The sequence below is a fragment of the Aquarana catesbeiana genome, linkage group LG07, assembly GCF_042186555.1.
Source record: "Aquarana catesbeiana isolate 2022-GZ linkage group LG07, ASM4218655v1, whole genome shotgun sequence".
NCBI classification, from domain to species: domain Eukaryota; kingdom Metazoa; phylum Chordata; class Amphibia; order Anura; family Ranidae; genus Aquarana; species Aquarana catesbeiana.
Window position 1 is genome coordinate 161,034,483 of NC_133330.1, and position 14,386 is coordinate 161,048,868.

A 14,386-nucleotide genomic window follows, 5' to 3' on the forward strand; every position below is an offset into this window, starting at 1 on the left:
TGCCATGGAAAAGAGGTTAGAGGCCGCCTTTAGAAGGCCAGGACCTCATTTACTGAAACCAGCAGGGCTTCATTTGAGTAGGAAATCACCCCATTTTCTTGAATTGCCCTTTCATGGCATACTATGGAGTCGCTTTCATAGTGAAAAATGTTAGTGAGCCCAAACTGCATACATCACTTCCTGCGAATGAGCGTGCACTAGAAACATTGAGATGTTTGGCAGCTGCCAGGACACAAATGCAGTGACTTTAGGGGGAGAGGACTCCAGAAGTAATAACTTAGTTTGTACCATGTCCGGCAGAAAGACCACTGGTCTAGGTCAGAGCTTGGACCAGGAGATTCCACTTGGGAGTCCTCTACAAAAGATCACTTCCTCAGACTGCTCATCCACCTGCAAAAGTAGGGGTAGGGAGCGCACCCATGCTCGAGTCCCAGGCATGCCAAACAAGTGAGAACCTATGGCGCAGACCACATGGTAGCCTCACCCTTCTGCCCCTTTTAAACACCACTACTGTGGTGTCTCGCTCCACATGCAGAATTCGATCAGGGCTGCCCCAATGCACAGGGCACACTCATGGGTAGGCAAAAAAAAAAAAAATAAATAAACCACCACACTTGATTTACCACAGGGGCACTCACCAATCCAAGCTCGAAGCATAACCCAAATAGACATGAATATGAAGAACACTGTATCCTACGATTAGGATTAAGAAATTAGATCTTATATTTGTGCCAAGGCATCCATCTCCACAGCAACAGCCAGGGGATCAAAGTCATGTTCACAAGAATTAAGTGTTGTAAGATGCAGGTGTATATCTGCAGCAACTCAACAAATCAAAGATTTGGTTACGAGAATTCAGTACCTTTGCACATGGGGTGGATTCTGTTTTTCTTTTGGATACAGAGTAGACATCACTCTTATAACATCCATTGCAAAGAATGTTACTAACCTTGCTAGAGCAGCCTGCAGCTCTTCCTCCTTTTTAGCTAGTTGTAACTTTAATTCAGCAATTTGTGCTTGCAGCTCTGCAATCTGATCATGTAAATCGGTACTGTCTCCTTCTAACTTGCGACGCGTCTTCTCTAGCTCCTGACGCTGCTTCTCTTCTCTACGAAGGCGTTCTGCAAAAATAATTTTATTATAAGCTACCATAAGCTAGTCAAAAATGGATTCCAGACTGAAAAAAAAAAAAAAAAAAATACTAAAATCAGATATTTAAAACAAAAAATTGAATTTGTATCGGGTAGAAATTCTTTATGCACATATTTGGAGAAAAAAAAAAAAAAAAAAAAAAAAAAAAAGGGAAGCTCAGAAATCATCTGCATGCTTGTTCCAAGACAGTGGCTTCACACTGAAACAAGTGGGTCAGCACAACAGGCAGGCAACTAGGAATTTTAGAAACAATGACATTTGATTTCCTTCGAGTTCTATAATGTAGGTTTACCTTCAAGGACAGGTGTAGTGTTATTCAATTATTTTTCCCTGCAATTCCTTCAACTCCTGCCTGAACCAAGTATATAAAAACTTCTCTCTGGATTGCTAGGAGGTAGATATACACTTATGTAACCCGGAAGAACCTTCGTGGTAGCAATATATAAAAATCTTATCAGTTCAGGCAGTCAATGGTATTGTAGCCCGACAATCGCTGCCAAGGGAAAAAAAAAAAAAAAAAAACAACCCTGTCCCTTAAGCAGCACTTAAAATTCAAGAGTAAAAATATTATGAATGCCAACGACTGGTTCTTTTTATTCCGAGCAAAAGTAAATTGAAAGAAAAGCCAATGCAGTCAATTTAATCAGTAAAGGGAAGCACACCTGCCAAGGCCATAGAATACAAGCATGTTCTGATATAATTAGGATAACGACACTACATTTAAGTGGATTCAGGTACTTTTTTGATGCATTTTATGAGATTGCATTACATCAATAAAATATTTTGGCCATTTGTAGCATTTTTGGCCATTTTGTTATACACAAATATTGTGTTCACTACTGCTTTAGCACGGTATGAGTTGATGCATATGGTTTTTGACTGTGGAAGATCAATCATCACTACCTGGCAAGTCACTGAAGTAGGAAGAAAAAAAAAAAAAAATAAATAAATAAAATAATGTGGTGCCTGCATTCAAAAAATTTCCCACGCTACCGCTCTTACTGAATACCTCCTGAAAAACTAGCTGCCTGTCCAGTTGATCTGTGACTGATTCATTGACCTGAATAAATGTATTACATAAAAGTAGATAACCATAAGAGAACAAATGCAGTTTAAAACGGAATGGATTTATCCATAAGAGCTCTGTCTCGAATTGTTATACCTTCCAAGTCAGAGATCATAGTTTCATGTTTGTTTTTGAGTTTAGCAAGGCTCTTAGACTTTTCTTCCTCCTCTGCTAGGTTAGTGGTAAATTCAGCAATACGGTCCTCAAAAAGTTTCTTCTCCTACAAAAAAAAAAAAAAAAAAAAAAAGAAGAAGTTAGAGAAAACTTGCCATTGATGTACAAATATGTGCCGTTTAAAATCTCTACATGGATACAGAGCTGTAGAACTATAGAATGAGATTACGTGTAGGTCCTTACCTTGCTCAATTTGTTTGCCTGATCTTCCAGAATTAGTACTTCTTCTTCCATCTTCTTAAGTTTTGCCTCAACCGTGACCTTTTCCAACTGTAGCTTTTGCCTGGCTGCTTCCTCCTCCTCTAGCTGTTCCTCTAGCTCCTACACAAAATTTGAAACATACAAAAGCTACTTTGCAACCATCCAGACACAAGACAAAAAAAATTAAGGCTTTTCCCTCCTAGCGGGATATAAGGGGGAAAAAAAAAAAAAAAAAAAAAAAAAAGAAAAAAGTTTTAGAGTGCCCTGCCTCCTAGATTTGTGGCTAATACCCCAGCATCTGTGCTTCTTCAGATACCTCTGCCTACACATTTGGCTTAGGAAAAGTAAAATCAATGCCACGCTATCACCAATAGTTTATCAGTGAGTAATAGTCACTGCCTGAAATGTGTTTTCGGCAATCAAATAATCAGAAAAAAAAAAAAAAAAAAACAAAAAACAAAAAACAAAAAAACACAATCGTCCATATAAAAATTGTGAATGTAGTAGTCCCGTACAACTTGTGATATAGATCACTCCTAAGTGCTACAAACACATGCAGGTGGGAAAAAACCATAGTGAATCTTTTGATCTCACTTCATGCTTGCAGCTTTATTTATTCACACACTTGTGCAGATCAAAAATCTTAGACTTGTTTTATTTTCAAGAGTAACTGAAGGCCATAAAAAATAAATAAATTACACAAACACACAATTGCTGTGATTTTATAACCTATAACAATGAGCTCTCCGTTCTAAAATCTGTAATCACATTCATATAGCTAAGTGGATAACTGCACATGATCTTGACAGAAAGCAGTCAGACATGCATAATCTCCAAACATTTAGGGCCATGTCAGGAAAGGCAAGCAAACGCGGCAACAGCATCACTAAGAAATCCTTTCCCTACATCCTTAACCTGGCTTGCCGACTGGTAATACAGTATGTCTCCCTTGCTAGTGAGGAAGTGACTCTGTTATGGTCGTTTGTCGCACCTTAGCGACTCTGCTACCGTGTTGCTAGGAGGAAGAATCAATCATCTGAAATTGACCTTTAATAACTCAATTGACAGAGCTCTTAACTTAATAACTCAGCCATGTCAAACTTATAAATTCTAATGAAAGAGGGGGCAGAACAGAGTGGGAGGTGACTCATTGAGAAAACAAGAAATCGGTTTCTGTTGGTCCCCTCAACCAACTGTATTGCCTAGAAGCGGGCGGTCAGCTTGTCCTGAAGAAATCCAATGGTAAATTGTTGCATGTTCCAGCAGCTGTCATCTCATAGCCATGTGTACAATTACAGTGTTAATTAAGCCAATAAGCACTATGCATAGCTGCTTTTCGCAGGAGCGTTCCATCAAGAAATCACGCTGTAGGAAAAAAAAAAAAAAAAAAAACCACAAAGCACATCACAGTTGGCATACCCCAATATTTTGCTGCATTTTCTTCTTCTCTGTCTGCAAAAGTTGACACCTTTCCTCCTCTTCTTCAACCCGAGACTCCAAATCATGCAAGATTTCTTCCAATTCTTGTTTTTTAGCTGCTAAACGAACTCGGATTTCCTCTGCTTCTGCACAGAGTTCAATCTCTGCTTGTAGCTGTTCTTGCAGTTGCATTTTTTCTTGCTGAAGCTAAAACCGGAAAAGTGATTTAAACAATTATCACAATGTGAATTTAAAATATGCTTTAAAAGCCTTTACTACCCAGGACCTGGAAAGTGCTCTATTCGTGTTGAACACACTGCCTATACTTGGTTTATGGTTGGGTCGAACATCTGTCATGCTAAAGATTACCCATTTATTCACAACTTTTAGATTAGTATAATGTCAAAATAGACAAGTTGCCTACTTTAAATGTTTTGATATGAAAAATTTATGATAATTTGAACCAATTAAAAATATTTATATTCAATCATTTTTGTTGCTCCCACCTATCTTTCTTTTTTATATACAATTACCCGGGATGGAGGTGGGGACATGAACGGCCCCGTTCAACCTCATTTAAAGTCCCAAAATTCTTGTTTTTAAATCTTTTTTCTAACCCAATTAGGGATGGAGGCACACGGTGGCACTATTAACATTATTATTTTCATTTTTTCAACCATTTCAAATGGCTACTTGTTAGCTGTTCGAATTTAATCTTCATTAGCTGGTAGTAACAGACCTTAGTTATCAATTTTTTTTTCTTCTGGTCTATCCATTAAGAATGTTTTTTTCTTTTTCCCTTGCATGTGTGCAGTGGTGGTGGGGGCCATGGTTATATGTTGGACCGTGCCTCCTTTGTCCCGATCAGGAGCTGTGATGCGCACTGCGGACTCTCCCGCCGCCAAGTTGTGACGTGGGGTGGGTGGGGGTTTCCCCACTGCGCGTCGACATCATGCATCCTCAGGTGGGCGTGCTGACGTCTTGTACGCAGCGCCGCCTAGATGTTTCCCATCTGCTGACCCGCTGGGGGAGTGGCTTGGTTGGCGCTTCAGACTGTGGGGCCGTGGTCTGGCTCCTTGTTTGGTGGCGCCTCCCTTTCTTTCTCCCCTTATTGGACCAGCGCATGACGTTGGGGGTGGTCTTTGCTGCGGCGTTGCCTATATGGGCTCCTTCCTCATTTGGGTTTCACATTCAGGACAGTTCACACCTACCCCACCCGGGATAGATGAGGCACAGGGGCAATTTTTTTCATTCCTCTCACAGACACTGACAATCAGGTAATTTCATTCACATATCCTATTCACTTTACACTTCGTTTTTGATTACACCTCTTTTGTGTCTTTTCCTACCTCACTGTTTTATTAATTTTCTTTTTGTCACATTTATCACAGAGGTCTTCCACAAAGGTGGTTACCCCCTACAACACCATCACCACACACCCCCATACCCACGTGGGGCATTGTTCATGTTTGGCTGTGCCGGCGGCATTGCGTCCACTCAGCTCCCGTTTGGGGCCCTGTATGGCTGGTCTTGGAGGTTCCATGCCCGCACCACCTCTGCAAGGATTCACATGTAAGTGCGTGGGATAATTCAGTTCATGGGGGGTTCTTCCATGTCCTGGGTTCACCCTTCCACCCTTTGATTTAGTTCAGAATTTCTTTATATTCAATTTTTTACAATTTATTTAGTTCTTTCCATCTATAGACAATTACCAAGGTTTCGCTCCCGATGATAGGCTATAAGGCCTTGAAACGCGTAGAGCTAACACCAACCGATGTGTATACATTTTTGTAATACTTTGTATGGCTGTTCCTTTTCTATATTTATTTTTAATTTTTAGTTGTTTTCCATGCCAGTCTTATTTGGGTGGTATCTCCATTGTTATAATTGATATAGCTATTTTTGTCTATATAATTATGTCTTATTCTATAATCCGCACCAACTCATTGTTGGAATGTTTATTTATGTACAATACTTGGTTCTAATGAATTGTAATAAAATATACAGATATTTATATATAGCAAAATGCATTAAATGTTTTGATATGAAAAATTTATGATAATTTGAACCAATTAAAAATATTTATATTCAATCATTTTTGTTGCTCCCGTGTGCCTCGTTAAAGTCCCGCCTATCTTTCTCTTTTTTATATACAATTACACGGGATGGAGGTGGGGACATGAACGGCCCCGTTCAACCTCATTTAAAGTCCCAAAATTCTTGTTTTTAAATCTTTTCTCTATTTATTCACAACTTTTAGATTAGTATAATGTCAAAATAGACAAGTTGCCTACTTTAAAGCAGAACTCCAGGCAAAACATTTTTTTTTACATGTCAATATTGCGGCTTTCCTACCTTCACTGAATAGGTTATCCATCTTCTGATTCACTCAGTTGCTGTGAAATATCCTGTTTATTTCTTAACTCTTCATTCTCAGTGACTGCAAGAGCACTGGCTGCTATGCTTTGTATTCCCCCAGCTACTGGTCTTGTCACAGCCCACTTGTAGTTATTTCTCCAGTAATGTATTTCTGCTTTGCTCACTGTAGTGGGCAGACTAGGGAATCCTGGTCTGTACCGCCCACCAAGGCAGTGTTCTAAGAATGACAGCTTATAACACCCTGGGTCTGTCCCACCTCCCATATCTTAAGCTAGAAGTCTCTGCACCTCCTCCACTAGTAACAGTAATAAAAATACATACACACGGTAAAATAAGTATTGCACACGTCACCATTTTTCTAGGTAAATATATTTCTAAAGATGCTTTTGACATGAAATTTTCACTGCATGTCGGAAACACATGCAATACATACAAAAAAACAACAAATACATTCAGAAATTAGGTTGGGTATTAAAATGGAATGAGACAGGGGGGAAAAAAAAAAAAAAAAAAAAAAAAAAGTATTGAACACCTGACGAAAGGGAGGCGCAAAAAGGGCAAGGAAAGCCAAGACACCAGCTGAAATATATCAGTAATCTGGTCCTCAGTGCAAATATCAGCTGGTTCAGTCTCAACTAATGGCCAAAAAAAAAAAAAAGGTATCATACAAGAAAAATCTCACGATGGGTAAAAGCAAAGAGCTCTCTCAAGAAAAAGGACATGTTCGATAACAAAAGAATTAGTGCAAAAACAAAATCTAAGATCATACTATAAAACTGACAAGTTCATTAAAAACATGAATCAAAATACTGACCGTCTCAAAATAAACCAGTAAAAAGCAGAAAAAAAAAAATTAGGAGTCATGTTTTAGATTTTTTTCTGGAGCCAATATGTTGGAAAATGTATAGAAGCATGTGCTATGTAAAAGACCATCCAAACGTTTTGATGCAAAGAGCTCACCTGTATCTGCACGCGTTCCATTTCTGAAACTTTCTGTTCAGAGGCAGTTTGAAGATCTTTTACTTTCTGAAGTTCTACTTCTTTTGAGTGCAGCTCTTCATCAAATCTATTAGCTTGTAAGAGTGGCTTAACCTAAACAATTACATTTTTATTTTGGTTAGATCAGATACACAGTAACTAAATTCTCAAATAATTTAAAGGATTGACAAACAAAGCAAAAATGAATAGGAATCTTTGAGCAAGCTGTCCCAATGCAATCCCAGCTAACTTTTTGGACATGGCCATCTTGGAAATGACAGAGCAAAGATGAGCATGCTATTATCATACAGGATTTACATAGCGCCAACAGTTTGCACATCGTTTTACAACGTGAGGGCGGACGGTACAGTTCTAATACAATTCGGTACAGTAGGAATCAGTGGACCCTGCTCATTAGAGCTTACAATCTAAAAAGGGAGGGTCAAGTGACACAAAAAGGGTAATAACTGTGGTGGATGAGCTGAGTGAGAAAATAAAAGTATAGTTAGGTAGAAGTAGGATAGGCTTCTCTGAAGAGAAAAGAAAATTTTTCGGTGGTCACCTAAAAGTGGATAGAGTTGGAGATAGTTAGACAGATTGGTGTAGGAATTCCAAAGGATGGGAGAGGCTTGGGAGAAGTCCTGGAGGCAAGCATGGGAAGAGATGAGGGAACTGGAGACCAAGAAATCTTCGGAACAAAGAACAATTTAGTTGGTATTTGGAGACCAAGCTAGTGATGTAGCTAAGGGGCCAAATTGTGGATAGCTTTGCAAGTTGTTAGTATTTTGAATTTAAATTTGTTGGGTGAGTGGCAGTTAGAGGGATTGGGAGAAAAGGGTAGCAGACGCTGAGGGATTTGTAAGGAGAATGAGTCTGACCGCAGCATTCACGATGGGCTGAATAGGCGATAGCCTATTTAAAAAGGTAAGCCAATGAGGAGGGAGTTGCAGCAGTTGAGGCGAGAGAGAACCAGGGAGTGGATTTAGAGCTTTGCAGTGTCTTTGGTTAGGAAGGGGAACATTTTGGAGATGTATAAGGCTGAGGCAGCTAGCTTTGGAAAGCGATTGGATGTGGGGCTGAAAGGAGAATTCAAAGTTCAGAACTACATCTAGCCCCCTGGCATGCGGAGATGGGTTGAGCCTTTGATCTTGACAGAAGTCAGGGAAAAGTGCACTTTGAGCAGGAGATAGGAGCTTGGGGTTTTGGACAGGTTGCGTTTGAGGAAGTGGGGTGACATCCAGACTGATATGTTGATCAGTAAATTAGTAATGCAGGAGGAGACTGATGTGAGTGAGGGGGAGGGGGGGGGGCTAGATTTGGGTGTCGTCAGTGCAGAAATTATAATGAAAGCCATGGAAAGCCATCAGCAGATCCAGGGAGGAGGCGTAGTTTGGAGGAGAACCTTGAGGGACCCAACAGTGAAAGGAAGAGGAAAGTTGGAAATAGAATTGTGACACTGAAGCTGTGGTGGAATAGGTAGGATGAGAGCACAGTCACGGAGACCAAAGAAGTAAAGTTTTTTTTGAGGAGGGGGTGGGCAACCGTATCAAAGGCAGCCCAAAAAGGTCCATAAGTAGGAGTACAGATAATGGTGGCCATTGTTTTTTGCAGTTAGTAAATAGTTTGTTTTAGAGGAGCAGCTTCTGTGGAGTGTTGAGAGCGAAAGGGGATCTTGGAGGTCATTCAGTTGGCTGTAGACCAGACAGAAAAGGAGTTGAGGAAAAACGCAAGGAGATAGGGCATAGGTTAAGATTGGTAGGGTCCATGGAAGGTTTTTTTTTTTTTCTCTCTTCAATTTAAAGTATGGGAGTGACTGGTGCATGTTTTAGAGAGTTAGGGAAGATGCCATAAGAGAGGGAGAGATTGAAGATGTGCGTTAGAGAATGTAGGATATTCAAAGGGTGACCGAGGTATTTGAAAGGTAAAAGGGTACAAGGAATAGGTGGGCGTTAGAAATAAGTTTAGCAACCTTGTCTATAGTAGCTTGGTTGACTAAGGGAAGTGTTGATTGTACGTGTGGGGAGGGGCTAAGATATCTGTAGAGTGGAGATTAATTGCAAATTTAATCAACCTTATTTTTAAGCGATTGGGGATCTCCAGGGCAGCGAGTGAGTTAGTGGGTGGAGGATGAAGTAGAGAGTTAAAGGTAGAAGAATTGACGGGGACTGGGTAAGAAGGTGTTAATGAGTGATAAAATATGTCTGCAATTGTCTACACTTACTTTCCACAGTCCTACCCTATACTGCTGTCCTGAAAGAAGCATCTCTGCTAAACCTATCAATATCATGCAGTAGCAAAAAATATGGTGTATGTTAACACCCCCCCCCCCCCCCCCAAATAAAGCTTAGTATTACTATTTATGAGGTTAGTGGAAGCCACTGAGCATCTTCTGCTGACACTGTCCACAGCCCTGAGCTGTGTGAGTGATGAGCAGTGACATAAGCAAACACAAAATGTAAACATATCTACTTAATTTTTTAAATTATTGAACATGGGCATAAATGTTAAGAGTGCCTCATGTTTCGGTGCGGTTTATAAATAGGTTTGTGTACTTAGAAATGCTATACCTTTTTAAAAACGGCTTTAATTACAAACAAAAATCAATACAAACCTTTGTGAAAAGCCTCCACCACTGCCAATTTCTGAGTTTAAGGTAGGCTGCACAATTTCTTTGAATCACTTTCATGGCAGTAAGTTGCTGTTGACGTTTCGCAAATGCCCTAAAAATAAAGCAGCAGGTAAATTCAAAAGGTCATAGTCAAAAAACATAAAACCCTGGGGCTCTTTGAGATGGTTTAGCGGCTGGCAAACTTGTATACCTTTTCTTAGCAACAAAAATTGTCTAGCAAATAGTTCCATCTCATTAGAAAGCTGAATATAGTTAAAAAGATCCATAACGTTAAAGTGAACTAACTTAGCCCAAAATGTTTCTAAGGTAACCATGCTGAAACTCAGTCATCTTATAGCACCTACAGGCAATATGCTAGCCTTCGGTGCTGTATCAGATCCTAGGCTGACTTCTGTCAAAGTTGATATTAAGCCCCACCCACTATCACACTGTCAAATGTAAGATTAGCAAGCCTGCGAGATCAGCAGGCTTGCTGCCGCTTTTAAAATTCATCAAACCAGTGTAATGGACTTCGAAATACTGTATTTCACCATATATACTGTATTGATTTGTATTGTAAGTGTACTGTCTGCCCTCATGTTGTAAAGCGCTGCGCAAATTGTTGGCGCTATATAAATCCTGTATAATAATATAAGCTCAGTTTACTGATAAAAATAAGGGGGAAATGCAAGACTCGGTGGGAGTAAAAAGATGTCCGCTTGGAGACTTCAGACTGTAGGCTTGGTGTGGCGAGTGCGGGGTGCACCAAGATGGCCGTAATGGAACGTCACTTCCGTTACAAAATCTGACCAAACACCTGTGTTCCCCTGTGTGTACTGACTACGCTTATGACTGCCAATCCCTGATAGCGTGGTCAGATTAGGTGCCTCAGTCAACCTGCTGTATATTCGGTGTCTGTATCTCCCCCCCCCCCCCCCCTCTCCCTGTCATTTCCGTAGTCTGTGTGTGAACTGTGAAGCCAATCTCGTCCCCACCCCTCCCGCCTTGATCGAGTATTCTGCTGTAGCTGCTCCTCCCCTTTGGTAAAATATAAGGCAACATACTTTTATCCTCTGTTTCAGGAACATATAGTGGTGTTTTTTTTTTTTTAATTATAAAGCTAAATAACTTCTTTGATCATGGCTGCTGTGTGACCACAAGTCCACCCACTGTTAGCTTGCATACAGAGGGGAATCTCAGCCCCTCCTACTGCACTCCATAGATCAAGAAAGAGGGAGAACATGTGACCACACAGCAGAGGTAAATAAGGTATTTAGCCAAAAAAAAAAAAAAAAAAAAAAAAACCCACACTGTATTTAATGTGTTTCTAAAACACAGGGTAAATTATTGTAATCATGTTTAAAAGTTTGTTTTAAAACTTTAATGTGTTTGAAAACCCTTACATATACCCACTGAAGTGACTGGTCTCAGGTGATAAATAGCTGAAACATTCTCCTACACAAGTTGAACCTATAACATCAGTCTTCTCTACATCTGTTCTAAGCCCAGAAATTATAAAGCTTGTCTGAGCTGTCAGAAAAACATGGGGTGAAGAGCTGAAACTACAGTCTGCAGAGCTCTGAGAGGGGATGGACCCCCGCACAGCACACCGGTACAAACGCGAAGGCTGTTCAACACAGACTGTGCAGGAGTCCTCCCTCATCACATATTTTCCCTTAATGTTGGGAAAACTTGTCAGAAGTGATTCATGCTGATCGCAAAGGAACGAAGCAGGAGACAGAAATGACACTTCGTACTCTTAATTGAGACAACTACAAACTATAGAGGGATATGCCTTGGTTATATTACATGTCTGAGGTTTACAACGACTAAGTTGCAGGACAGAGCTTGGCACTAGGATAAGAAGCTTAAAATGTTACTAAACCCACAACAGTAAAACCAGTCTGTATATGCAGTAAAGCATGATTGTTATACCCACTGTGGAACCTAAGGGGTTAATCCTCCACATTGTGTAAAAAGGCAGTTTGATCCAATCTTTTGATTCTCCCTCTTACTACCCCAAATTTATCTGCCGATAGCAGAGCCCTGGAAGGCACTCTTCTCTAGCAATACTCGCCAAACTGAGAATGTGCAGAGTGCTTTTTTTGGGAGGGTGCATGTGATCAGCACAGGGCCAAGCAGCACTGTCCACACAGATGGTCAGGGGTCATGCAGCCTCATAGGACAGTCAGGAGAATAAAAACCTCCTACAAGCTTTAACCAGTGCTTGGCTGGACACCGATAGAAGTCACAAGACTGCTATAAACTGCTGAGAAAGGCAATTAGTTTATATTTACTAAAATAATTGCGTTTCCATGTTCTGGGTACTGTGGGAGACCAAATCTAGTGAATGCAGGGTCCTGGGTTTAGTAACTCCAATGGAAAAGCGTGTGCCCCAAATTAGGATAAAGTACCACATCATAACATGCAATATTCATACATTTTATTATAATACTTCAACCTTACTCTCCCTCCTTCTATACACTACTCTTCAGAAGTTATACAAGATTTCACATAGTAATCCACAATCTTCTATAAAGTATGCATGATAGTCTACTTGCAGTGACCACAGAAACACCAAAAGATGATGTTCCTTCTAATTGTAATGTCATAGGTACTCCAACAGTTAATCATTGCAACACATCCAGAAGTTGAAAGCAGCTGAAACATGTTGCACTAGAATATATTAACCCCTTTACTATAATGCATGCCAAAGTTCATACTACAATATCATCGATAAATAAATGGAATTCAATAAACATGTGTTTTGAAAGAGCCTATACAAAAGCTCTAACTCAAACTTCCAGACAGAATTTGCAGATTAAAGTCGCATGGCCCAGAGCCTTTACTTATGCCCAATCAGTGCCGTCATTCATCAGAAGGATGTAGCCCATCTCTCACTTTGAATCAGATAGTATGTGCCTATACACACCAATGTGGAAAGCATTCCAGCAAAAAAAAAAACAAAAAGATAGTGGATACAATAATAAAGGGCAACATTTATTTTTGTGTTAGTCAATTTTGTGAAAAGCTCCACAGTTCTCATTGGGACATGTGCATTAAGTGATTGTAAAGTGTTTTTTAAGTAACATGTTACACTTACCTGCTCTGCAGTTGGTTTTGCACAGAGCAGCCCAGATCCCCCTCGTCCCAGGTCACTCTTCACTGCTTGTGGCCCCTCCCCCCTGTCAAGTGCCCCCACAGCAAGCAGCTTGCTATGGGGGCACCCGAGCCAAGCTGCAGCTCCGTGTGTCCATTCAGACACGGAGCTGCTGTTCAGCCCCACCACCTCTGATTTGCTGACTGACAGCCAATGGCACCACTGCTGTATTTCAGCCAAATCAGGAGTCTCAGATGGCCGACGGACTTGTGCAAATCAATGAACAGAGGCTTTGGTAAGTATTGGGGGTGCTGGGGAGGCTGCTACACAGGTTTTTTTTATCTTAATGTATAGAATGCATCAAGATAAAAAAAACCTTCTGCCTTTACAACTCCTTTAAAGGGGGTCAATACCAGATAATCCTCCAAGTTCTTATTTGTATTAAACACACTTTCTATAAACTAGGATATACTAGGATCTAGAGATGTACACCTTTCGTCATCCACAGATAGGAAGTACATATTCATTTTTTTTTATATCTGGGAGTCCTTTATTCAAATCTTAACTGACATACAAGTCATAGCAATAGGCACACGATATCAAGACCATGTAACTTCTCAATGATACTGCCGAATAAAAATGTAAATTCCTTACTAAAGAATGTGCGGGATTCGAAAAAAAAAAACCCACCCATTTATGCTCAACTATATAGATGCAGCATTGATCAGATGTTAAAGCTTTTCCTTGCCGCCTTTACACCGAGAACTAAGTGATCAAAGATCACTCAGTTCTAGTGTCCACTGAGCACAGAGCAGTAAAGCGTCAGTCAACGCTCTGTGCTTTGCCCAGCCAGCTCTCACTGGAGCACCAGACTTTAGAGGGGGTGGGAGCGGCTGGCTCAGCCTCTCAGGGGCACACAGAAGCTGAGCTAGCTGCCAGTCAGGCATCTAGACAAATCACGACATTGTCAGGATCACTGCAGAGCCTGGGCCTGGAGTGCAGAACTAAGTGCCCTTCTGTGAGCTATAGTAGACTATGGCCATAAAAAGCTCACCGATAGGGCCACCTCACTTCCACGCACCATTTAATGTAAGACCAACCACTGCCCACCCAGCAATTAAAGTGGCTGTAAAGCTACAAGTTTTAACCCTTCTAAAAGAAGCTCTTCCCCAAATACTTACCGGAGCTTGATTCTGATCTAGCACTGTGCATGTGTGCAGCAGCTTTTCTTCTCTTCCCCTGCGATGGGAGTTGGTTGAGAGAAGCAATAGCCATTGGCATATTAACACTTTGCAGTACGTGATGGAAA

The 14,386-nt window shown here is 40.6% G+C and overlaps 1 protein-coding gene across 1 annotated transcript in view; it reads right to left on the minus strand.

Moving 5' to 3' along the window:
* MYH9 (myosin heavy chain 9) overlaps window positions 1–14,386 on the minus strand; it is a 163,461-nt gene that overhangs the window by 43,317 nt on the left and 105,758 nt on the right. The window contains 6 exon segments of the mRNA XM_073592809.1: window positions 950–1,121; window positions 2,315–2,438; window positions 2,576–2,713; window positions 4,013–4,219; window positions 7,352–7,483; window positions 9,981–10,089. Coding sequence (XP_073448910.1) covers window positions 950–1,121; window positions 2,315–2,438; window positions 2,576–2,713; window positions 4,013–4,219; window positions 7,352–7,483; window positions 9,981–10,089 — 882 coding nt within the window.